Genomic DNA, 23783 nt, shown 5'->3' on the forward strand with positions numbered 1-23783 from the left:
GATCAGAAAAGGTACCACCAGGGCCAAGAAGATGCCAGCATGGTTAACGAGCAAAGGCAAGGAAGCTCTTAGAGGCAAAAAGTCTTCCTTCAGAAAATGGAAGTCTTGTCCGAATGAAGAAAATAAAAAGGAGTCAAAGGTGTACTAAAGAACGATAAGGAGATTGCAGAGAAGCTAAATGAATTCTTTGCATCTGTCTTCACAGTGGAAGATATAGGGCAGATCCCTGAACCTGAACTAACATTTGCAGGAAGGGATTCTGAGGAACTGAGACAAATAGTGGTAACGAGAGAGGAAGTTCTAGGCTTAATGGACAATATAAAAACTGACAAATCACTGGGCCCGGATGGCATCCACCCGAGAGTTCTCAAAGAACTCAGATGTGAAATTGCTGATCTGCTAACTAAAATATGTAACTTGTCCCTCGGGTCCTCCTCCGTGCCTGAGGACTGGAAAGTGACAAATGTAACGCCAATCTTCAAAAAGGGATCCAGAGGGGATCCCAGAAATTACAGGCCAGTTAGCTTAACTTCTGTCCCTGGAAAACTGGTAGAAAGTATTATTAAAGCTAGATTAACTAAGTACATAGAAGAACAAGCCTTGCTGAAGCAGAGCCAGCATGGCTTCTGCAAGGGAAAGTCCTGTCTCAGTAACCTATTAGAATTCTTTGAGAGTGTCAACAAGCATATAGATAGAGGTGATCCAGTGGACATAGTGTACTTAGACTTTCAAAAAGCGTTTGACAAGCTACCTCACCAAAGGCTTCTGAGGAAGCTTAGCAGTCATGGAATAAGAGGAGAGGTCCTCTTGTGGATAAGGAATTGGTTAAGAAGCAGAAAGCAGAGAGTAGGAATAAACGGACAGTTCTCCCAATGGAGGGCTGTAGAAAGTGGAATCCCTCAAGGATCGGTATTGGGACCTGTACTTTTCAATTTGTTCATTAATGACCTAGAATTAGGAGTGAGCAGTGAAGTGGCCAAGTTTGCTGACGACACTAAATTGTTCAGGGTTGTTAAAACAAAAAGGGATTGCGAAGAGCTCCAAAAAGACCTCTCCAAACTGAGTGAATGGGCAGAAAAATGGCAAATGCAATTCAATATAAACAAGTGTAAAATTATGCATATTGGAGCAAAAAATCTGAATTTCACATATACGCTCATGGGGTCTGAACTGGCGGTGACCGACCAGGAGAGAGACCTCGGGGTTGTAGTGGACAGCACGATGAAAATGTCGACCCAGTGTGCGGCAGCTGTGAAAAAGGCAAATTCTATGCTAGCGATAATTAGGAAAGGTATTGAAAATAAAACAGCCGATATCATAATGCCGTTGTATAAATCTATGGTGCGGCCGCATTTGGAATACTGTGTACAGTTCTGGTCGCCTCATCTCAAAAAGGATATTATAGAGTTGGAAAAGGTTCAGAAGAGGGCAACCAGAATGATCAAAGGGATGGAGCGACTCCCTTACGAGGAAAGGTTGCAGCATTTGGGGCTTTTTAGTTTAGAGAAAAGGCGGGTCAGAGGAGACATGATAGAAGTGTATAAAATTATGCATGGCACTGAGAAAGTGGATAGAGAAAAGTTCTTCTCCCTCTCTCATAATACTAGAACTCGTGGACATTCAAAGAAGCTGAATGTTGGAAGATTCAGGACAGACAAAAGGAAGTACTTCTTTACTCAGCGCATAGTTAAACTATGGAATTTGCTCCCACAAGATGCAGTAATGGCCACCAGCTTGGATGGCTTTAAAAGAAGATTAGACAAATTCATGGAGGACAGGGCTATCAATGGCTACTAGCCGTGATGGCTGTGCTCTGCCACCCTAGTCAGAGGCAGCATGCTTCTGAAAACCAGTTGCCAGAAGCCTCAGGAGGGGAGAGTGTTCTTGCACTCGGGTCCTGCTTGCGGGCTTCCCCCAGGCACCTGGTTGGCCACTGTGAGAACAGGATGCTGGACTAGATGGGCCACTGGCCTGATCCAGCAGGCTCTTCTTATGTTCTTATGTTCTTAAGCCACACAATAAGCAAAAAATTAATACAAAATTATATGAGACTTTATATATAAAAGGAAGGTCAAGAGATATATTCCAAGGGGGTCTTATTTTAGAGAGGTGGGCTGGCCATCAAAGAGTCTGAAGATAAGGCATCAACTGTTCCCCAGCTGATCCAAGCATTAGCATGAGGAGACGAATCCTGTTTCATTCAAGCTGCATCTGCTGAAGCATTTCACTGGGATAGGTCATCTTAAATTTCTTACTCTTGAATACATGCTCCTTTGATTCCTAGTGATTCCTATATTTAAAAAGAACAATCAAGCCTAGATCTTTTTATTTTATTTTTATTTATTACTTTATTTATATCCTACCCTTCCTCCCAGCAAGAGCCCAGGGCTGCAAACAGAAGCACTAAAAACACTTTAAAACATCATAAAAACAGACTTTAAAATACATTAAAACAAAACATCTTTGAAAACATTTTTTTAAAAAGCTTTGAAGACATCTTTTTAAAAAAGGTTTAAACCATCTTTTAAAAAAGGTTAAATACATATTTTTTTTAAAAAAAGGTTTAAAGAACATATTAAAAAAGCAATTCCAACACAGACACAGACTGGGAAAAGGTCTCAACTTAAAAGGCTTGTTGAAAGAGGAAGGTCTTCAATAGGCGCCGGAAAGATAACAGAGATGGAGCCTGTCTAATATTTAAGGGGAGGGAATTCCACAGGGATCTTGGGATCCACTCTTTCATCCCTACAAGAGTTGCAGCTTCTCAACCTTCTCCTCCATTTCGACCTCTCTCATTTTACTGCCTCTGTAGTTAGCAGGCCAGGGCTGGCCCAGAGCCACCTTCCTCAGCCAGGCATGCATCACTTCCTCCTGAGCACTGCCAGGACACTGCTCTTTTACACTGGCCTCAGCACTGAGCTTAAAAAAGAAGCATCCATGCCAGTATAGAACTAATCCACATTGGCAAAGGAGACTTTTGTAGTCCCATTGTACTATTAAGGGTTGTAAGCAAATTATGAGAGTCTCTTGGACCTTCCAATATTTGTCACACCTTGAAAAAACTGTAAAAGTGGGTATATTAGATAAACCTGGTGCAGATATTGCAACTACTGTTATGATTACCCATCACATCACATTAGCAGAGTAGTATGTGGATTAAAAGTCAAAAGTGTGAGAGGCTCTGAAAACTACAGCTAGATTTTGTGATACAACAGCAAAAGAAGCTGAAAGAGCATTATAAAATCCAGGCCATATTATGTTACATTACAGATGAAGTAAAAAGTACTATTATCCTTTATTTATTTATTTTTAAGAAGTCCATGCAAGCTATACCTTTGGGGAATGCATCCTTATAGAGCAAAAGAAGTGGACAGATGTTAGAACACTTTAAATACCAGCAACGTATGTAACTCCTGGTTGGAAATACAGGTGCTGCCATCTAGTAATATCCTCCTCCTCCTCCAACTAACAAATATTTGTCTGTTTACTTTTCAGATCAGTATCTTCATGACTCACTTGTCTAACTATGGGAATGACCAACTAGGTTTGTACACATTTGTCAATCTGGCCAGCTTTGTTCAAAGCTGGACAAACCTGAAGCTGCAGACCTTACAACCAATTCAGCTGGCTCACAAGTACTTTGAGCTCTTCCCTGAGCAAAAAGACCCACTCTGGCAGGTAATACCCAGCTGACTGAACAGCACGAGCCCAGCATTCATTTGCAATATTGTTGTAGGGAAGACTGCTGGGAGGAAAGTAAAAATGCAATGTCTACCAATTAAGACATTTTAATCTGTTTTTAAATGGCCTTTTAAGTTAATTAAATTCCCCTTTCGAAGTCGGCAGTTTGGCCTAGAAATATAGTAGCTAGCAGATAAGACACTGCCTGTCACGTTACTTTCATTAACACCTTCCTAGAGCTAGGGCTATAAAATATCAGCTATTGGGTTGACTGTTATTTATAAGAGGGAGTGAGAGTGTGTACTCAGTTCCCATCCCCTCTCTTATTGTCTTGATTCACTGCATTAACTTGTTCTGATGAACAGTCAGTGAGATGACTACAGACAGATCAAGCAGACAATCCATGTTATGATATGGGATTATTGAAATTCCAATTGCTGCAAGCAACCTAGAGGAATGGTGGCATTTAGAATTCTTTTATTTAAATAGTTATAAGAAAAGGTGTATGAGATATTTATCAGGGAAGGATCTGTAGCCTCTTGCACCATGGGAAGGATATACCTGTGAGGTGGATTCTTTTGGTTTCAAACAAGCATCACAGCTGGGGCATCAGACCTACAAGCCCCATTTGCAAAGGCAGCTGGGATGGAATCCCCTGATACTTTATCTCCAGGATGGACAGAGACTTTGATGGAATGGCTGGGTCTCAGGCTTGGTTTTTGTAAAAGGCAGATTGGCTTGTGGAATTACTGCCCCTGTCGAGAGAAACCTGTCTTCAAAATTATGGACTTTATATTCTTTTGAATAATTTATTTGTCAAGTTTCTCTGAATTCTATTGGGTGTAAGACAGTAAATGGGAAGTAATGCCAGGTGATGTGAAAGTTCTCTCTGTGGTGTTTGATCACTGTGGCTGTTTCACACATGCCAAGCTATCACCTGATAATTGTGAGTGATGGATATGCTTGTGTGAATTTGTCCTTATTTACCCAGGAGCATATGTGCAGGAAATCTATTCTTTTCACAACTAGGTCCTTATGTAATTTGGACTAAGATGCTTGATCAGATTAAAGTTTCTCAAAATACTCTCACATCCCATTTCATTCACCCTTTTCTAAAGAAAGCTAGAGCCTCACTGAATATTCTCACATTTCAATTTTTGGACCAAATGTAGTGATTTGGGGGAAAGTGGTGATATAAATATCTTCCCACCCCTTTAATTGTAATAAAATTGTAATAAAATTCATCTTTTTTTTCAATCTTGTTCACTGCTATCGACTCCTCTGTCTGCTGCTGCTTCGGTGCCACCCTTCCCTCTACTTCCTGCTTCTTTCTTCTTCCTGGATTAGTAGCATGGGTATCCCAGTCAATATCACTCAGTGAACAACATGACATCACCGTTCTATATAGCCAGTCAGATTAGGGTACTTGATGATGTCAGTGAAGGAAAAGTAAATTGAGAACAAGGGCTATACTTGTTAGATTAGTCATGTGGGTCTTTCTAGCAATTAGGGACATTTTCAGAAGCCTTGCTAAAAATTGTTGAAATAGAGAGTGTCTTTCCACTGCTGAAAATAAATACAAGGACTCATTTTGTCTCTGCCCTGCTTATTTTACTATCCTGCATCTCTTGTCTCTTCATGCATTGGATATTACAACTTGTACTGTAGAAGTAATTTATAATTTGGTCTCTTTTTCTATTGCTTTTTAGAGCCTCTTTATATGACAAAAAAAGGTTATGTGAGTCTTATGTAATCATGATTTCCAAGGACCTCTTTACTGTGTGTTTTCAAATACGCTAATGTGCATTAGATATTCTGGAAAAGGTACAGTTGTTTCTTGCAGGACCCTGCCTTGTCTGTCACTTATTTATCTCATATGTTACAAATCACTCTTCCCAAGCTCAGGGTGACTCATTACAGTTTAATTAAAAACCTGTAAATAATGTGATGCAACATTTAGAAACAATGACAGACTATGTGACCTACCAAGGTTGCAGCCATGACAGACTAGGTGACCTACCAAGGTTGTAGCCACGCCTATTTTATCATACTGTCTGCATCTGTGTCAGAATTGTTTAATATGTTTTTAATAATGTTTTTAACCCTTTTTAAGGTTTTCTTTAAAATGTTTTTAATGCTGTTTTGTTTTAATGTATTTTAAGATCTGTTTTTATGATGTTTTAAAGTGTTTTAGTGCTTGGTTTGCCACCCTGGGCTCCTGCTGGGAGGAAGAGCGGGATATAAATTAAATGAATAAATAATAATACATTAAAACAAAACAACATAAAAACATTTTTTTAAAGCTTTAAAAGCATATTTTAAAAAAGGGTTAAAAACATATTATTAAAAAAACACATTAACAAGCAATTCTAACACAGACGCAGACTGGGATAGGTCTCAACTTAAAAGGCTTGTTGAAAAAGGAAAGTCTTCAAAAGGCGACAAAAAGATAGCAGAGATGGCGCCTGCCTAATATTCAAGGGGAGGGAATTCCACAGGGTAGGTGCCACCACACTAAAGGTCCATTTCCTATATTGCGCAGAACGAACTTCCCGATAAGATGGTATCTGCAGGAGGCCCTCACCTACAGAGCACAGTGATCAACTGGGTATATAAAGAGTAAGATGGTCTTTCAGGTATCCTGGTCCCAAGCTGTATAATTTTGTTAGTTTGATTTTTTGTAAATTGTATTGTTTTTATTTGTATTTTGTATTTGTGTTTTTTATTTGTGTGTAAGCTGCCTTGGGAGCCTTTTTGGCCAAAAGGCAGCCTAGAAATAAAACATCATCATCATCATCATCATATAGGGGTTTGTACACCAAAACTAGAACTTTGAACTTGGCACGGTAGCAAATGGGCAACCAGTGCAATTCTTTCAGCAGCGGGGTGACATGTTGACGATACCCTGCCCCAGTGAGCAGTCTCGCCACCACATTTTGCACCAGCTGCAGCTTCCGGACCAACCTCAAGGGCAGCCCCACATAGAGTGCATTACAGTAATCCAGCCTGGAGGTTACCAGTGCGTGGACAATAGTGGTCAGGCTATCCCAGTCCAGAAACGGCCACAGCTGTCTTACCAGCCGAAGCTGATGAAAGGCACTCCTAGCCATGGAGGTCACCTGGGCCTCTAGCAACAAAGATGGGTCCAGGAGCACCCCCAGACTACAGACCTGTTCTTTCAGAGGGAGTACGACCCCATCCAAAGCAGGCAACTGACCAATTATCCGAACTCGGGAACCACCAACCCACAGTGCCTCTGTCTTGCTAGGATTCAGACTCAGTTTATTTGCCCTCATCCAGCCCACCACCGAGTCCAGGCAGCAGTCCAGGGCTTGCACGGCCTCTTCCGATTCAGATGTTATGGAGAAATAGATCTGGGTATCATCAGCATACTGCTGACATCTTGCCCCAAATCTCTTGATGACTGCTCCCAAGGGCTTCATATAGATGTTAAACAGCATGGGGGACAAAATGGTACCCTGCAGCACCTCACAGCAAAACTGCCAGGCGGCCGAAAGATAGTCACCCAATGCTATTCTCTGAAAACGACCCTGGAGATAGGATCGGAACCTCTGTCAACAGTGCCTCCAATACCCAGCTCACCAAGTCAGCCCAGAAGGATACCATGGTCAATGGTATCAAAAGCCGCTGAGAGATCAAGTAAGAATAACAGGGTTGCACTCCCCCTGTCCTTCTCCCAATAAAGGTCATCCATCAGGGCGACCAAGGCCGATTCAGTCCCATAACCAGACCTGAACCCAGACTGGGATGGGTCAAGATAATCTCTTTCATCCAAGAGTACTTGCAATTGTTGCGCCACAACCCTCTCAATCACCTTCCCTAAAAAGGGAGTATTTGCAACCGGTTGTCACAACCCAGTGGGCGCAGGGTGGACTTTTTCAGGAGTGGTCGGATCACTGTCTCTTTCAAGGCAGCTGGAACCACTCTCTCCCACAATGATGCATTGACCACACCTGGATCCACTCGGTCAGACCCCCTCGGCAAGCTTTAATAAGCCAAGAAGGGCAAGGGTCGAGAGGACATCTTGCTGGCCGCATCATCGCAAGCACCTTGTCTATGTCATTAGGCTGCATCAACTGAAACTGTTCCCAAGAAGTTGCAGCAGACGTTGCACTGGACATCTCATTGGGGACTACAGTAGATGTGGAGGGGGCATCAACACTGCTACGGAGGCGAGCAACTTTACCCTCAAAGTGCCTTGCAAACAATTCACAGACCCCTGACAATACGGAAAAGCTCCATCGGACAGCTACTAGAGGATGCGATGGAGGCAGAGAACAGCTGCAGCACTAGGGGACTGAAGAAGACCTGCCCTGGGAGTGAGTATCTGAGCATCTGGGTGCTTGCTGCTCACTCCTTTGGGTTGCTGTCCCTTGAGACAGCTGAAGTCCCTAGTAAGTGCTGCAAGGACTGGGACCCCTGCATGACCCTGGCTCCAGAGAGAGGCTGCAGTTAATCTTGCAGCCTCTTGCATCAGCTGCTGGCTGGGGCAGGAGGCATAAAAACCCAGCTGCCCTTGGGTGGTGGGTCCCGAGGGTGAGGGTGCTACCCTCCTTCTATTACCTTTTCTTTTTTCTTTATAATTTGTTTTCTTTTAAACCAATCTAGAGGAGATTGGTGGTGGGGAGATGGATCACAACGTGGGGGGGGCTTAACTAGGGCTGTGCAAAGATCCCTCACATAATACAACACACTTTCATCAGACATTTGTTTCCAACAAAAGTGAGAGGGGGATCTGGCAGGCAAAGGTACAGGGCCGGATTTACGTACAAGCTAAACAAGCTACAGCTTAGGGCCTCACGTTACAAGGGGCCTCACGTTAGAAAGAAAGAAAGAAAGAAAATTTACAACATTGCCACTGGGAAACCATAAACATCATACAAAATGAAGATTTTTGGTAGGTATTGAATATCATTGTTGTGGCTCGCTTGCCAATAACAGTAAACAGTAAACAATTCTATAGAACGTCGTACACATGAGGCCTTTTGGATTCTTGCAGAAAACAGCCCGCATGTCGGCCTCAGCGTCAACTGCGCTAACCCCATAAGTAATGCACATACTTGTTGAAGAGGGAAGGGCCTCACTCATGTTATAGCTTAGGGCCACAACAAGTTTAAATCCGGCCCTGGGAAGGTAATTTGAGTTTGGGGTACCGGCTGCTTAGTGAAACTTGTTATGAGGTAGTCAAAGGTCTTTTATAATTTCTTCTTCTTTTTTAATGTCTTTAAGGGTAAAGGCCACATTGAGTGGCTAAGAAGGGCAGCTCCTGCCATGCGTTTTCAAAATGGGGCCAGAATGACATTTCTAGGGACAGTGAATGTTGGGGGAGAAGGATAAAATATGGGGGTTGCCATGTGAATGTAACATTCCAAAGATAGGAAGGTAGACTGTGCTTTCATTGTAATCAAGGTGCAAATGAAACAAAACAGAGATGAAAAATGAATGAAAGAGAAATTAAATGAATGAGTCAATAACAAATTAAAAACATAACAAAGGGGGCTTCCAGAAAACCAAACCAAAACAATTTTTCCCCAAGTGCACATCCCCATTAGAGAGCACTGGGAAAGATGAAACAATGGTCTGATTTGGTATAAGCCGCCTCTTTATAACCTTGAAAGACAAATTTCTCTACAAATTTACATTGTTGAAAGAAAGGATTACCCATTTGCTTTAAGCCATGATGCCTGCCGACTGTATAAAGCTATATCATCAATACCATCTGAATATCTAGCCCACTGTATTTGACACACCAGGATCCCTTATAAAGGCAATTTCAGCATGATAATTCTTTTGAAGAGCCTCCTTTCACTCTCTTCTCACATTTTATTTGTCATTAACACATAGTAGAAAGATAAATTGCTAAATGACCTCGAGCAGTGGGTTTTTTTTCTTTTCTATGTCACCATGAGAATGTTTAATGTTACCAAACACTTTATCTTGGAAACATATTTGCCGCCTGAGCTTGAAGAGGATGAATTTAAATTTATATAACAGTTACTTTGATTGCCTCTTCTTTTTTTAAAAAAGAGAAGATATAAAACCAGGGAAACTAAATTTCAAATAATCAAACATCAGAACTGGCAGCATATAACATCAAACTTTGATGTGGCACATAAGGTGCAAAATTGTCTTGTAATGTATCTATTTTACATCTGAGGAACTCCAGCTGACAGAGAATGACTGTTAAGTTGTCTTTTACACATTACAGAAGTGCTGCGTGAGAGCCACTTTTCCATGGAGTATTCCCAACTGATCCTATAATAATATAGGTTTAGCCAATCACATAGGTCTTCCCATCAAGATTCTGTGAAAAAGACCTGTGCAATCAGCCCTGCTCATATTGTTGTGGACCTTTAAACATTGCAGCAACACCATGGGGTGTTCTCATGAGAAAGCAGTCTCAAGTCTATAGCTGAAGGCAGACTGAAACTCAGTACTCAAAATTTCAGACTATTTCATAACAGATAGCCAATCTATTTCAGTTTCTATACTTTTGCTATTTATTTATTGCCAAACTCAAAAAGATACTACCAGGGCCAGGGCCAGGGATTACTGGGTCCCCGGGCACCAGCCTGTCCCAGGCCAGTGGGGCTGTAGCCCATCACCCACTCATATAGGCAGTGTGGGGCTAATGAGCCCATATGCACACCGCACCTACCTCTTGTGTCGTGTTAAAGACATGCCTGCCATCAACCAAGATGGCAGTGGGGATGACAGCCCCTTAGGGAAGCCCCTGCTACCATCTTGGATAATGGCAGGCATGCATGTACACAGCGCACACAGCATTCACATTGATGGGAGAGGTAGGTGGGGCATGCAGGCAGGCTTATTGATACCCATGCTATCTGTAGCATGGGAGTTCCCTCTCCTTGATCTGCTGCACTGTCAGGTTTTAGGATCACAGAATGGGAGCACTGCCCTCCCACCCTAAGGAGAGGCCCCTCTGGGCCACAGGGCCCCTCAGCCAGGTCCCAACCTCGGTGCCCTCTGGCACCAGCCTTGGATACTACATACAATCACTGTGCATTGAGATACTCTGCACCCTCGTCCATCCTCTGAAAACTTGTTAGGTGTTTCATGGCGAGGGTTGCAAGGATTACATTGATATGCATGGTTATGTAGATGCATGTGCACTCCAGTCAATCTATTCTCCAGCCTATGCACATTGAACAGTTTCTCCATGTGCGTCAACAATAAGGATGGAATCCTCTCCTTTTTTATGTTTTGTTTTTAATTATGCCCCCGTAGTGGACACTGACGATCCAATTCCTTTTTCCACTGATTTATTATAGAGCCACAAGAGTGGCTGTATACTACAGTCAACATGGATTTTCGCATTCCGCAATGTTAAATTGAAAATACCCCCATGCCATTCTGATGCTTCCCATACGCTCATTTCAAAACAAAGCCTTACAAAACTTACAGTCCTGAACTCAGAAAAGCTTGCTTAACAACCCTTTAATTTTTCATGGCAATACACAAAACAATCAGAAAGAATCGAGAGTTCAAAGTGTAAAAAGAGAGACAGGAAAAACTAGGCCCCTGTTGGACTTTTCTTTGTCAGAGTTCTCATTATTTGTTGAAATTAATTAAAAATCAGCCATGTTCACAGAGTACCTGTAATCCTATTACTGCCCTTGCCCCATACTCTGACCTTTATCTTCTGCAGTTTAAAAGTTTAAAAAATGTTTGGCCGATTTTTAATTAATTTAAGAAATTTATCGTTGAAGTCAATGAAAACCTGGGCATGCTCAGTAAGAACCAACTGTCAGTGTTCTAAAAGCCAGACTCACAGCTTCTTGGCTTGGCTAATCAGGGGGCCATACCTACATCAAACCTTCATTTCACTTGAGACAGTTATGGCTTCCCTCAAAGAATCCTGGGAAGTGTGGTTTGTGAAGGGTGCTGAGAGGAGACTCCTGTTCCCCTAACAGAGCTCCAGCTGCCAGAGGGGTTTAACAGTCAGTTGCTCGTTAACTGAAGGTCTGTGAGGGGAACAGCGCATCTCCTAGCAACTCTCAGCACCCTGCACTAACTACACTTCCCAGGATTCTTTGGGAGAAGCCATGACTGTCTAAAGTGAAATAACTGTCTGGTGTGGATGTGGCCAGTGACAGCTTTGGTTTAAATTTAGTTGGAAGACTACATATACCTAAAATAAAAGGTGGAGAAAACCCTGAAAAAGAATGATACTGTTCACAAAGTTTTCCGTTTGGAAAGGAAAGGGGCTTAACCTCTGTGCAGTGCCCATCCACCTAATCTCCTCCTCTCTGAGATATTGTACTGCCCTATAAATTTGTAAAAACGCAAAGATGATTTGGGTTGGTCTTTCACAGTCCAACCCACTTCCTGTGTAGCTTGGAAGAATTTGGTAACGTGCTTCTCAGCATATGGTGAGTGGTGGCAATACCTGCAATCAGCCCAAATAACAGAAAGAAGACATGTACTGTGCTGATCTTGTTTAAGCAGGGAGGAAGCAACAATATTAAGATATAGTTCAGATAGTCACTTTAAATATGTTTGATTTTAGTGACTTTTCCTATAGCAAATCATTCTGTTTTGCTTCTGTTTCTGTGGATATGTGAAGTACAGCAACACTGTAATGTTGTCCCTATCTTCAAAAAGGGCAAAAAGGAGGAACTGGGGAACTACAGACCAGTCAGCCTAACATCAATCCCTGGAAAAAACTCTGGAGCAGATTATAAAGCAGTCAATCTGCAAGCACCTTGAAAACAATCTAGTGATTACTAGGAGCCAACACGGATTTATGAAGAACAAATCTTGCCAAACTAATCTTATCTCATTTTTTGATCGGGTAACCTCCCTGGTAGACTGTGGAATGCTGTGGACATAATATATCTCTACTTCAGCAAAGCTTTTGACAAAGTGCCCCATGATATTCTGATTAGCAACCTAGCTAAATGTGGGCTGGATGGAAAAACTATCAGGTGGATCCACAGCTGGCTCCAGAATCGTACTCAAAGAGTGCTTATCAATGGTTTTTTCCCAAACTGGGCAGAAGTAACGAGTGGTGTACCACAGGGCTCGGTCCTGGGCCCAGGCTCTTCAACATTTTTATTAACAACTTGGATGAGGAGGTACAGAACATGCTTATCAAATTTGCAGGTGATACAAAATTGGGGGCCATAGCTAATATCATGGAAGACAGAAACAAAATTCAAAGGGACCTTGATAGGCTGGAGCATTGGGCTGAAAACAACAGAATGAAATTCAACAGGGATAAATACAAAGTTCTACCCTTAGGAAAAAGAAACCAAATGCACAGTTATAAGATGTGGGATACTTGACTCACCATACGACATGTGAGAAGGATCTTGGAATTGTTGTTGATCACAAGCTGAATATGAGTCAACAGTGTGATGTGGCTGCAAAAAAGGCAAAGGCTATATTAGGCTGCATTAACAGAAATATAGTTTCCAAATTGCGTGAAGTATTAGTTCCCCTCTGTTCAGCCCTGGTTAGGCCTCATCTTGAATACTGCGTCCAGTTCTGGTCTCCGCACTTCAAGAAGGATGCAGACAAACTGGAACAGGTTCAGAGGAGGGCAACAAGGATGATCAGGGGACTGGAAACCAAGCCCTATGAGGACAGACTGAAAGAACTGGGCATTTTTAGCCTGAAGAAGAGACAACTGAGGGGAGATATGATAGCACTCTTCAAGTACATGAAAGGTTGTCATATAGAGGAGGGCCAGGATCTCTTCTCAATTGTTCCAGAGTGCAGGACACGGAATAATGGGCTCAAGTTGCAGGGAGCCAGATTTTGACTGGACATCAGGGAAAACTTCCTAAGTGTTAGAGCCATACGACAATGGAACCAATTACCTAGAGAGGTAGTGGGCTCTCCAACACTGGAGGCATTCAAAAGGCAGCTGGACAGCCATCTGTCGGGAATGTTTTGATCTGGATTCCTAAATTGAGCAGGGAGTTGGACTTGATGGCCTTATAGGCCCCTTCCAACTCTACTATTCTATGAACACTAAAAAAAAGTTTAAAAACAATTGTGGAATAATGGCACTGACTGTTCTGTGCAATAGTTTCCAATGGGCATAGGAGTGTTTCAGTTTGCACAAGCTAAACAGTGGGAGGCGAAATATATTCTAGCAAAGTTCTAGGTGTGCTCCATGTTTTTAATTGACCATGCCCACCTTCTTTAAGTGGAGTGGTTTAAGTATAGCAGGCTGAAAACGTGCATCTTGGGCAGGCCATGTTTGTTTTTTCCAACAGATAGAAACTGCTTAAGTAGTAACATATTGTAATCAATATGTTTTTACATCAAACTGCAGTTTCAGATTCAACTGTCAATGAGCCCAAATTAGAAATAGAACATAACCTCCAGTTTGAAACAGAAAAGGCTGTCTTCGCCATCATATGACATTGACCAATAAAAAGCCTTTGAAATTAATAAAAAAATATTTGACACAGATTTCTAGGATAAATAATGAGAGAAATAATTTTCTAGGTTAGATTATCTATAGAAACATTAGTAACACAGGAAAGAAGCAAAGTAAGAAGTACACCAACAAACATACAAAACTATAATTCTCCATCTTTGCAGATGGCAGGTGTTGCCATCACTCACCATATGCTCAGAGGCACATGTTACCAAATTCTTCCAAGCTACACAGGAAGTGGATTGGACAGTGAAATTGTCTTTGCACTTTTACAAATTTGTAGGGCAGTGCAATACCTCAGAGAGGAGGTCAGGTCTCCTGTTCCCCTGGTGCATTCACTATAGCTGCCCAATTTCCCTAAAGATTGATAGAAATATCTGTTGGCCATAGGTACGTTCTTAAACCACAAGGGTTTCTTGCCTATTAGTGAATATATATTTGCTTTATAGAGAATTATCAATATTTTAATTTATTCATGAGTCTCCACTAGTATTGATCTTTATTCTGAACTCTGTTATAATTGCATGTTTACATTCCTTTTCAAGTGCATCTCAGAGCAGATTAAGGCAGATAATCAAGTTAGTGTCTTCCTCTATGCTGCTTACAATCAACACCTCATTCCCCCCTGCTGCTTTCTGTCTGTCACAATCAACACTTCATTGACATCAGTGAAATGTAATACACATTTGAAGACTTCACTTAGAAAGTAGATCAATAAAAGTATCACTCACATTATCAATGATTTCAAAGCGAATTTAAAAAAACCAATGGGGGGGGAAAGAAGAATGAATCGGCAACCAGGTGTGGAGAGTTGCTACTTTGAAATTCTTTCCTTAAAGATAGAGAATATCAGAAATAATAATTAATCAGATGGCAAATCCAATTATTGCAGAAACGGAGCCCATCACTGACCAACAACTAATGCTGATGTACATGTGCAGAAAAGAAATCACAGAAATGTCTCATAATTGAGGCGATTGAGTGAAGGCACATTGATGTGAAGGTATCGTGCTAGATTGTTCTGTGCCACAAGGCAGTTCTTATGATGCTCTTATTGTTTTGAGAAGGTCAATTAATTCATTGGAGCTAAGCAAATGAAACACAAACAAGGATTTGAACTTACATACTTCAGAAATTAATTCTGAATGCTCTAATTTAAACTGAGTTGTTCAGTTGTGATATGTCAGGCAAACTATAGTGTGGTGTTTTCGATCACTAACTGCACACATCAAAACACATTTTAAATTTAGGTTTTTCTTCATGTGTGAAATATCACTCTGCATCTTTGCTTTGTTTTATAATACTTGTTAAAAGAATATACACTTTAACTCAGAAATACCTGAGGAAAGCAGTATTTTGTTGTCAAAAAAACACACAGAGAAAAAAATTAATAAAAGCAGGTTTGCATTTTTGAAAAGGGCATATTTGGGAATAAATTAGGGAAATATCTGTTTATATGCTAAGTGTTTAGACATATAAAGTGCAAAGCAGATTTGAGGAACAGTTGCTATACAAATATTGGGCATATTATTTTTTACAAAATTAGATCAAAGCTAGTATTGGAGAATTGTGGACAATTTCCTATGTGAATCAACCAAATTAATAGCTTGATTTTGACAAAGAATGTTAAGAGATAGCATCATAATAATTTCAGCACAACTGCCTGTGATGTTCCTGCTTATAGTGTAAATATGGTAAGTGCTGTTTATATAGAAGACATATGGTAAGTAGAGTGAAAGAGGAGGGGGGAGTACATGAGCAATAGAATGCTGGATGATTGGCTGAGCGTTTGAATGGCTGGGAGTATAAATGGAAGAATGACAGTTGAATCTGGGTGGATGTTGGGAGTGTGGAGAAAGAGGTGTTTGAGGGTGGAGGTTAGGAGTGTGGAGAAAGAGGGAGTTGGAGTTCTGATTAATAATAAGTCAAGTACAAAACAGGAATAGATGAAACCATACGCTTGTGAAACATTCTAAAACTAATCTTGTTATTTCTGATATTTAATAAATACTTATTTGGTTTACCAAAGGCCTGATCCTTGGCTGGGGGATATACATACCAGAAGGGAGGGCAAGGTAATTACCAAGGCTGAACAGAAACAGTATCTAATGGTGGCAGCGGTGAAGGGAGGAATAATAACAATTCAAGTATCCAGAGCAACCCAGAGTTGTATGCGTTATCTATAAAGATACAAGGGGGTTGGGAACAGCATAAGCACGCAGTCACAAAAGTAACCAGCTAGAGAGAGACTCAGGCAAAGTCTCTGGGAGTATTGGTTATAGGACGTGACTGGTGGTGCTGCCTAGCAGGGGAATCTAGTGAGATCTGTGCTAGAGCGGAGTGAGAAACCATATAAAGGACGGTCTGAACTGGTGGTATCCCTGGTGGTGCCTAGTGAAAGGCAGTAGCCACAAGCAGGTGGGAACCTGACAGGGAGAACCAGGGGAGGACGTCACATTGCCCACTTTGTGCAGCAAGCCCCATCCAAGCTCAAAACAACATGAGATATCACACCAGAAGGAGATGGAATTTGCGTTACCATTTTAAACACCCTAAACACTGATTCCCATGCTGAAGATCAGCTCATTTATTGGACTACTGATTTATTAATTCCCATTTCCATTATAAAAAAATAAACCAACAGAGGTATCTTGCATATTCTTTCACTTTACCAAGGTATATCTGCAGGTGTTATCAACTGCCAGTACAGTTGCTGAAGATATATAGGCTGCTGTTATATAAAATTAATGTGATCCTTCTCTAATAATTATTGGAATACATTATCTTGTATTTGGACGCTAAGGTCAGATCTGTTGTCACATTAGGTCCATAATCAATGAGTGATGGGATGCTTCTGGCATCTCATCTCAAGAAGCATTTGCTACACAGAATGTTTCAATTGGGCAGAATGTTAGAATATTTGAATTTTTTCCAGAAATTAATTTACTTCTCTCTTTCAATCAGAATCCATGTGATGACAGACGCCATCGGGATATTTGGTCTAGAGATAAAACTTGTGATCACCTACCAAAATGTCTTGTGATTGGACCTCAGAAAACAGGTAAGCAAATGCTGTACTGTATCACAAAAATATCCAGCAGGATTCAGAGTGTCCAAGATTTAGAGGTGACTTGGTGATCCAGGTGATTTGGAGAGTTTCCTGGACTTTATAAGGAGTTGTGAATCAATGTTTAGCATGGAAAGATATAGATTGCTGCATTAGAATCCTTGTGGTGAACACTGAATAATTATTGAAGTAGGGATGGGCATCACATTTCTCTGGTTGGCCACTGTGAGAAGAGGATGCAGCACTACATGGGTCATTGGCCTGATCCAGCAGGTTTTTCTTATGTTCTTATGTCTTTATGTTCTTACTGTATGCCACACAGTGGTTCACCATGCCAGTACGTGGCTACTGGTGTTGTTTTGCAGTAAAGTACTCCAGTATCAGGCAATCACTTGGCCATGGACACACTTTTGACCATGCAATTAGTAACCTGCCTCCTGTCATCCTAAATTAACCCACATGAGTTAGTCTTCAGACTTTTTTCATTCATAAATTTAGACAGCACTATTCCAGCTCAGCAAATTCCTGTTCTATCTCTCCTAGACAATTTCATCTTAAGAACTTATGGAATTGTTCTTTTTTGTGACTATGTTTTCACTGATGCAATATCCATAAAGATACTGTGAAGGAATAGTCTCCACTGTAAAATTTATTCCTGCTGTTCCCTTTGTGCTTCTTTTCTCAACAATGTGGAATTCTCTGATGTCTCTAGATTTGAAGAGACAAAACTGATAAATTGGGAAAGCAGATACAAACTAGTACGCAAAAGGGAGAAACTCATGATCTGGGCAGTTTCCCACGTAAAAACATTGTGATCTAAAGGCAGAAGCAAAATAGCCTAGCTTCTTCTGTGTGTGACAGAGAAGCTAAGGAAGAAGAGGAGGTACTGTACCAAAGATTCATTCTTTAGTCAATACCATTATTCAGCATGGTTTAACAAAGAAACTCAATGACAAATTACATTGTTAAGTATTCACTTAAAAGTTGCATGGTAAAACTTAAAACTGTTATATAAGTAAATAAGAGAAGCATGTATTTGAAAGCAGGTATACTCATATATCCTACAGGCATACCCATCAGAGAACCAGGAGTGGCTGCAGGTTGCTTGCAAGCAGGGCTGGCCTTAGGGGTGGGAAGCTGGGTGGTCACCCAGGGTGCTGAGCTGAGGAGCTTGCCAAGCTCAGGTGAAGGGGGCACCAAGCTGTGCTCAGAGGCTTTTTAAAAAATGTACTATCTGCGATGAGCTAGGGTGGCAAAAAGCATTTTCTGTTTTGAACCCCAGATAGCTTTGTAGAAGACATTTTCACAAATACCACAGTCAAGACACTTATATTTACCACACCATGGGAGGTGGCATGATGGTTCAAGCCTCACTTGTGCTACAAACTGGTTGGTGTACAAGGCAGTTGCTAGTCTTGGTCACATGGTTACTATAGCTCTATATTTTGGGACAATATTAATTTTCAAAATTAAAAAGCAGCAAGGGAAGAAGACTGAAGAAGCTACAGCCTGGGAGACTGTAGCATATGGTGATACTGTCCCTTTAACTGCAACAGAAGGCATACTTCTTGTAGCTGAGGAGGGAGTGTTGGAGCTCAGGGAGGAGAGCTTGCAGCAGGAGCTATTTTGGGTATGTGGGGAACATAATAAAGAATATAGACTACACCTCACCCACACCACATGACAGAGACTTCATTGGGATCAAAGAACTGAAGCAGAAGTACACTGAAAAGCAGAGCAGCAGTAAGAGGTAGCTTTTCATAGACGTGGCTGGGGAAAAGCCTGGGAGTAGCAGGGCTGCTATATTTGACCATCTTGCACAAGCCATAAACTGTGGTAACATGGCAAGTCTGCAGGACTGCCCAGGCAGGGGCAGCTGGGGCAATTTGCCCAACGCCTCCACAAAGTGAGGGTCCCTCTGCCTCAGTTCCTGTACATACCATTGGCCCAGAGCTTGGAAGTAACTCGTTATTTTTAACGAGTTACTTGTAATTCGTTACAATTTTAAATAACGAGTGGGTAATTCCATTACATTTGGCAAGTAACGGAACGACTAGTAATTTCCCTACTTTTCAGCTGCAACTTTAATGTTTCCACGTTAGGTTGCACGTTACTTGGGGGCAGGAACAAGGGGAAGACAGCTCCTGGCTGTGATTGGTTAACACAAGACATGTGCCTCATGTGACGCCCTTCCCTGGCTCTCCCTGTCAGGTTCCTACCTGCGTGTGGCTACTGCCTGTCACTAGGCACCACCAGGGACTCCACCAGTCCGGACTGTCCTTTTTTATTTTTTCTCACCCCGCTCTAGCACAGATCTCAACAGATCCCCCTGCTAGGCAACCACCAGTCACGTCCTAATACTAGTATTCCCAAAGACTCTGAATACTGGTATTGTTATTCTCTTCACCGCTGCCACCATTTTTTACAGTTTCCCTTCAGCCTTGGTCATTACCTTACCCTCCCTTCTGGTCTGTGAAACCCCAGCCAAGGATCAGGCCTTTGGTAAACCAAATTAAGTATTTATTAAAGATAACAAAGCTAACAAGATTAACAAGATTTCTTCTTAAGGCACATAAGCATATGGTTTTACTCAATACTAATCCGAACTCCACCTCCCTCCTGGCAAACAACTCTCTAAACCCCACCAAGCAACCCACTCAGTTCTCTTCTCCCCCCCCGATTCCACTCTCTCTCTTCCTTTTATACATTCAGCCATTTTAAACACTCAGCCAATCATCTCACATTCTACTGCCCATTCACTCCCCCTCCTCTTTCACTCCACTTACCATGTATCTTCTAAAACAACAACACTTACCATATATACATTAATATAGGAACATCACATTCCCCCCCCCTTAAACAACAGCAGAGTATTATTCCTGTTCCAGGATTTATACGTCGCGTTAACAAATAAAAGTCTCTATGGGGAAAATGTCTTTCTTTGTTCCTCTGTCTGGTCACGTCACTGCAGTCCCAGCCACTTGCCTGGAAAGTCCATCGGCCAGTACATTGTCCTTGCCTTTTATGAACTGGAAGTCCACTTGATAGTCCTGTAGGACCCAGGACCACCTCTGCAGCATAGTGTTATGGTTTTTCATAGTCTGCAACCATAACAAGGCCCGATGATCCGTAGTCACTGTGAATCTTCGTCCCCACACATATGGGCGCAACTTGTTCAGTCCCCACATGACCGCTAGGCACTCCTTCTGGACCGATGAATAGTTTTTCTCCCTCGGCGTCAGCTTGCGACTCAGGTACGCCACTGGATGTCTGGTGCCTTCTCTCTCTCCTGTAGCAAGACGACTCCCAGCGCCAGGTCCGACGCATCTGTAGCCATGATGAATGGTTTCTCATAGTCTGGTGCTATTAATATGGGTCCTTCGCACAAGGCTTGCTTCAGTAGATCAAAAGCCTTCTGACATTCATCCATCCATACCACACGCTCAGAACACTTCTTCTTTGTTAATTCATGCAAGGGGGTTACTATTTCCCCAAAATTTCTCACAAACTTCCTATAAAATCCAGCCACACCCAGAAATGCCCTTACTTGTTTTTTGGTTAAGGGGATCGGCCACGCTTGTATTGCCTCCACCTTGCTCCATAAGGGGGTGGTTTTCCCACTCCCCACCTTATGTCCTAAATAGATTACTTCACTCACAACTTTCCCATTCACACAGCACAGTACAGATCTGACTGGGGCATGCTCTCCAGTATCAATGGAATGTATAACTATACTGGTTAGGCCAGGTTTATTACTAAACAGATTCCTATAGGTTTTCAAAACTCTCAGAATCTCTTCTTTTACTTCCTCCTTCACCTCCTCTGACCATTCCACTTGATCTACCCCTCCTTTGTCTTTGCTTTCTTGTACCAAATCTGGAAGTTCAGGCCCACTTCCCTCAGGGAATAAGGTAACTTGCAACACCTGTGCATCCCTGGTATGGTAAGGCTTCAACATATTTACATGAACCACTTTGCTTTTGTTTAATTGGTCTGTGGTAATTACATACGTCACTGTGTCAAGCCTTTCTCTGATGGTATATGGTCCTTCCCAGTTAGCCTGTAATTTGTCATGTTTCCTGGGTATGAACACCATAATCATATCTCCCACATCATACACACGTTCCCTGGCTGTTCTGTCATACCAGTAACTTTGCTTCTGCTGAGCTTGACTGAGATTCTCTTTCACCACTTCCATCATTGATGTTAATTTATTGCGGAATTCCAATACAAAATCTACTACAGATGTTTTGTACTCTCCCAGGGTTCCTTCCCTTGAATTTTTTAATAGTTCCAAAGGTCCCCTCACTTTTCTAGTGAACATGAGTTCAAAGGGTGAGAAGCCTGTTGACTCCTGAGGGACTTCTCCGTATGCAAATAAGAAGCATCCCAACCGTTCATCCCAGTCTTGTGGGTGATCTTGAACATAGCTTCTTATCATGCCCTTCAAAACTCCATTAAATCTGGTTCTGTATTTGCTAGGTACTATCAATTGCTTCACTGGTTCACATTCATCCTTTCTCTCAGCAGGCATCCACAGTCGATATAAAATCCCATTCTCACACACAACTTGATTCCTCAGTTTGTCAGTGAAAGGAATCTGTTGGGTCAGGGCTTGTTCCTTTATCTGCTTCAAACTTATATCTTTATGCAGCTCTTCCCTGAATTGATCTGCTTCTTCCCCAGAGACCACTTGATACAGTTTGTCTCCTTCAGCAGGCCTGCTAGTGGTTGCTATGGTGACCTGAGGCTGGTTAACAGATTCCACCCTGTTTGTTTCAGCCCCCCTTAATATGGCTTCTTTTTCTCTGCCAATTTGCTGTCTGGTCACTACATAGATCTTTCCTTGGGCGCCCATTACATCTCTTCCCAGTTTCCATCTTCAACTTCTCAGTTTCCAACACACGTTGCTTTTCCTTCTCCTCCACCTCCATTCTCACTTTCACCATTGCAATCTCTCTGTCCTTATCTTTTTCCTCACGTTCCCATCTTAACTTCTCTCTTAAATACTCTATATAGTCAGGATTACTTGAGCACCCTTCTGGGGTTTCCTCTCTGACAGGTTGTTTTTGCTGGGCAGTAGCAAATCCTATAAGTGCTACCCTCAATTCATCTACCCCTTTACCCTCGTGAGGTAAATTGAATGTTATGCACTTCTCCACCAGCTCCTCTCTTTTCATTTTTATGTATTCAGCCATGGTGTTTGAATTCACTCACTCTTTGCCACACACTCTTTGCCAGTCACTCTCACAAGTAATCTTGTTTTGTTATTTCTGTTTGCCACACAACTATTAGGGATCGTCTAGTATTCGTATCTCACTGCTACAGCCAACACCTGTGACGTAGTCTCCTTTGTCACCACGTGTCTTTGGGACTCTCTTTGGTTCGTATCTGGATTCTCTGTTGTTCATATCCCACCGCTACTACCACATGTGACGCCCTTCCCTGGCTCTCCCTGTCAGGTTCCTACCTGCGCGTGGCTACTGCCTGTCACTAGGCACCACCAGGAACTCCACCAGTCCGGACTGTCCTTTTTTATTTTTTCTCTCCCCACTCTAGCACAGATCTCAACAGATCCCCCTGCTAGGCAACCACCAGTCACGTCCTAATACTAGTATTCCCAGAGACTCTGAATACTGGTATTGTTATTCTCTTCACCACTGCCACCATTTGTTACAGTTTCCCTTCAGCCTTGGTCATTACCTTACCCTCCCTTCTGGTCTGTGAAACCCCAGCCAAGAATCAGGCCTTTGGTAAACCAAATTAAGTATTTATTAAAGATAACAAAGCTAACAAGATTAACAAGATTTCTTCTTAAGGCACATAAGCATATGGTTTTACTCAATACTAATCCGAACTCCACCTCCCTCCTGGCAAACAACTCTCTAAACCCCACCAAGCAATCCACTCTTTCTCTTCTCCCCCCCCGATTCCACTCTCACTCTTCCTTTTATACATTCAGCCATTTTAAACACTCAGCCAATCATCTCACATTCTACTGCCCATTCACTCCCCCTCCTCTTTCACTCCACTTACCATGTATCTTCTAAAACAACAACACTTACCATATATACATTAATATAGGAACATCACACCTCACACTGATTGGACCTCTGCGCAGACTCTCTCTTCCCTCGTGATCTGTGTTAGGATGCACGAGGGAAGAGGTGAATAGGCAGGGCCTGCTAGCGTCTGAGAGAACAAAATGGATGCCGGAGGAAAAAGCCAGGGCAAGGACAACGGAGGAGAAGGCAGCAGCAGAATGGCGAAGAGCTGTGGAGGTGAGTGACGATGATTTGTGTGTGTGTGTGTGCGTGCGCGTGCCCCCGTGGCACCGTTCTGCCCCCCCGCCCCCATGGCACCATTCTGCCCCCCCACTGCCTCTCCTTGCCTCTGCCGCCCCCTCCATCAATCACAAGGCACTTCCGAAACTTCGGCCTATCAGAGCTTGGAAAAGTTACTTTTTTGAACTACAACTCCCATCAGTCCTAGGAACATGGCCACTGGATTAGGCTGATGGGAGCTGTAGTTCAAAAAAGTAACTTTTCCAAGCTCTGGCCTACTTCTCTTCCTTCCCCCCCTTTTTGAACTCTCCTCTTT

The 23783-nt window shown here is 42.2% G+C and overlaps 1 protein-coding gene and 1 long non-coding RNA gene across 2 annotated transcripts in view; one reads left to right on the forward strand and one right to left on the reverse strand.

Annotated features, from left to right (window-relative positions):
- LOC133364524 (bifunctional heparan sulfate N-deacetylase/N-sulfotransferase 4) overlaps window positions 1–23783 on the forward strand; it is a 228620-nt gene that overhangs the window by 170039 nt on the left and 34798 nt on the right. Inside the window, exons 6-7 of the mRNA XM_061585276.1 lie at window positions 3496–3678; window positions 17081–17177. Of these exons, the coding sequence (XP_061441260.1) occupies window positions 3496–3678; window positions 17081–17177 (280 nt within the window). The remainder of the gene's footprint in view (window positions 1–3495; window positions 3679–17080; window positions 17178–23783) is intronic.
- The window catches only part of LOC133364525 (uncharacterized), a 167907-nt gene that overhangs the window by 117776 nt on the left and 26348 nt on the right, over window positions 1–23783 (reverse strand). The window contains exon 2 of the long non-coding RNA XR_009757967.1: window positions 13016–13088. This is a non-coding gene — a long non-coding RNA (uncharacterized LOC133364525). The remainder of the gene's footprint in view (window positions 1–13015; window positions 13089–23783) is intronic.

Source organism: Rhineura floridana, chromosome 9, assembly GCF_030035675.1.
Source record: "Rhineura floridana isolate rRhiFlo1 chromosome 9, rRhiFlo1.hap2, whole genome shotgun sequence".
Classification (NCBI taxonomy): Eukaryota; Metazoa; Chordata; class Lepidosauria; order Squamata; family Rhineuridae; genus Rhineura; species Rhineura floridana.